General features: G+C 44.4%; 1 protein-coding gene across 1 annotated transcript in view; it reads left to right on the top strand.

Annotated features, from left to right (window-relative positions):
* zgc:66455 (uncharacterized) overlaps nt 1-2,420 on the top strand; it is a 16,095-nt gene that overhangs the window by 4,858 nt on the left and 8,817 nt on the right. Inside the window, exons 4-5 of the mRNA XM_032516526.1 lie at nt 347-747; nt 1,013-1,182. Of these exons, the coding sequence (XP_032372417.1) occupies nt 347-747; nt 1,013-1,182 (571 nt within the window). The remainder of the gene's footprint in view (nt 1-346; nt 748-1,012; nt 1,183-2,420) is intronic.

Raw genomic sequence — 2,420 nt, forward strand, 5'->3', positions numbered from 1 at the left:
GAAGCTCATTGAGAGAACACCAAGGGTTTGCAGCGCTATCATAAAAGCAAAAGGGGGCAGGGGGTACTTTGAAGAAACTAGAATATAAGACCTATTTAAGAGCTGTTTCACACTTTTTTGTCAAGTAGATAATTCCATATGTATTCATTCATAGTTTTGATGCCTTCAGTGAGAATCTACAATGAAAATGGTCATGAAAAATAAAGGAAACTAATTTAATAAGGTGGTGTAACCAAACCTTTGGCCTGTAAAATATAAATACATTTGTTTTTTTCACCTTTTTATGAAAGTATTTATTTGCATTTAGTTATTCTCTGAGAAATTCTTCCACTCTATTTACACTCAGGCGGATGAAAACCACCATCCAGTCTCGGAGAACTGGTACACAGCTGTGCCGGCATCCACACAGGGGTCCTTTAGATCGGGAAGAGGTGCCACTAAAACCTCTTCTCGCCACTCTGACTCAGCCGTCTCTCCTGCATCTTCACAGCAGCAAGGCGGCGGTCCGAGACCACGGGGAGCGGGCAGCCCGGCTGCTAATGTGGCGGAAGCGAGGCTGTCCGAGGAGGAAGCGAGGCTGTCCGAGAGGCTGTCTGAGGAGGAAGAGAGGCTGTCTGAAGAAACTAGGCTGTCTGAGAGGCTGTCAGAGGAGGAAGAGAGGCTGTCTGAGAGGCTGTCTGAGGAGGAAGAGAGGCTGTCTGAGGAAGCGAGGCTGTCTGAGAGGCTGTCTGAGGAGGAAGAGAGGCTGTCTGATTAAGCGAGGGCTGTTTTAGGGAGGCTGTCTGAGGAGAAGAAGGCTGTCTGAGGAAGCGTGGCTGGGCTGAGCAAGGCTTGTCTGAGAGGAAACAAGCGAGGCTGTCCTGGAGGAAACGAGGCTGGTCTGAGGAGGAAGATAGCTGCTGAGGAAGAGGCCCTTTTGTGCCTGAGTGCTGTCCTGAGGAGGAAGAGAGGCTGTCTGAGTAAGCAAGGCGTGTCTGAGAGCTGTCATAGGAGTCCGTCTGAGGAAGCGTAGGCTGTCAGAGAGGCTGTCTGAGAGGCTGTCTGAGGAGGAAGCGAGGCTGTCTGAGGAGGAAATTTCAAACCGGCTTCCTTTTCCCTCTGAAGCAGCAGAGCCAGCACAGACTGAGCCGACTCTTTCTCACCCCAACATGGTGGAGCCGCTGTCGGACCACCGAGGACACGGTGAGTCCATTTGTGTTTTACTTAGGTGTGTGTGTGTGTGTGTGTGTGTGTGTGTGTGTGTGTGTGTGTGCGCGCAGTCAAGCCCGAAATTATTCATACTCCTGGCAAATTCTGACTTAAAGTTACTTTTTATATAACCAGAAAGTTTTTTTTCTTGATGATAAATGACACCGGCGTCCCCCAGAAGATAATAAGATGATGTACAAGAGGCATCATTGTGGGGGAAAATTACTCATCTTTTATTTACATTTGAACAAAAAAGTGGCATGTCCCAAATTATTCGTACCCTTTGCAAACAGTCAGTCTATGGGAAAATCCAAAGATCTAGTCCAAGCTGTTCTAAAGCATCCTAATGACCAAGATTTATTGGGAACAGCTGTGTCAATCAACTCAACAAGTGGAAATATATTTTTTGTAAAGATTATTTTTGGGGCGTTTTAGCCCCTCATTCGACGGGACCAATGAAGACATGGGGGGGGGGGTGACATGCAGCAAAGGTCGGAGTCAAACCCGGGCCCGCTTAATATGGGCACGCTCTACAAACTGAGCTACCCGGGCTCCCAGGCACCAAGATGTTTTACATGAGCTTTTGATGTATGCTCAAAAGTACTGTCGGATAACTGTTAAAATGTCCTTTTTTAATGTACATTTGCTAGATTTTTTTCAATTTTTTTTCTCCAAATAGATTAGATGGATCTAGTCATAATTGAACTATATTTGTTGTGACTATAAGTAGCATGACGCATCATGTCAACTGCTATAATTATTATGAATCATATTTCTGTATATCTGTATCAGGGTCTCTGTTTCCAAACCGGCAGATGGCCGCCAACCAGAAATTGTTGAGTTTTGGTAAATTACAGAGTGTGGTCTAGACCTACTCTACCAGTACGGTACCCTGAGATAACTCTTGTGATGTGACATTGTAAATAAAATGGAATTGGTACAAAAACTTAAAACAATACTTGCCCGGTGGTTAAAGACGAAAGAAGAAAAGATGGAATAATAAATCCATCCAACACTTGACATACAGTGGGGTTCGAAAGTTTGGACACCCCAGCTAAAAATTTGTAATAATTTGCATAAAGAAGCCAAGAAAAGATGGAAAAATCTCCAAAAAAAACATTTCACGAGTAGAAGGAAAAATAGATTCAATGAAACTTCCGCAAATTTTGGACGTTAACTTGATGCCATCTATGAAAAAGCCGAAGTTAAAGAGAGGATGGCTTCTACAAATG

The sequence above is a fragment of the Etheostoma spectabile genome, chromosome 5 (assembly GCF_008692095.1).
Source record: "Etheostoma spectabile isolate EspeVRDwgs_2016 chromosome 5, UIUC_Espe_1.0, whole genome shotgun sequence".
In the NCBI taxonomy this organism is placed as follows: domain Eukaryota; kingdom Metazoa; phylum Chordata; class Actinopteri; order Perciformes; family Percidae; genus Etheostoma; species Etheostoma spectabile.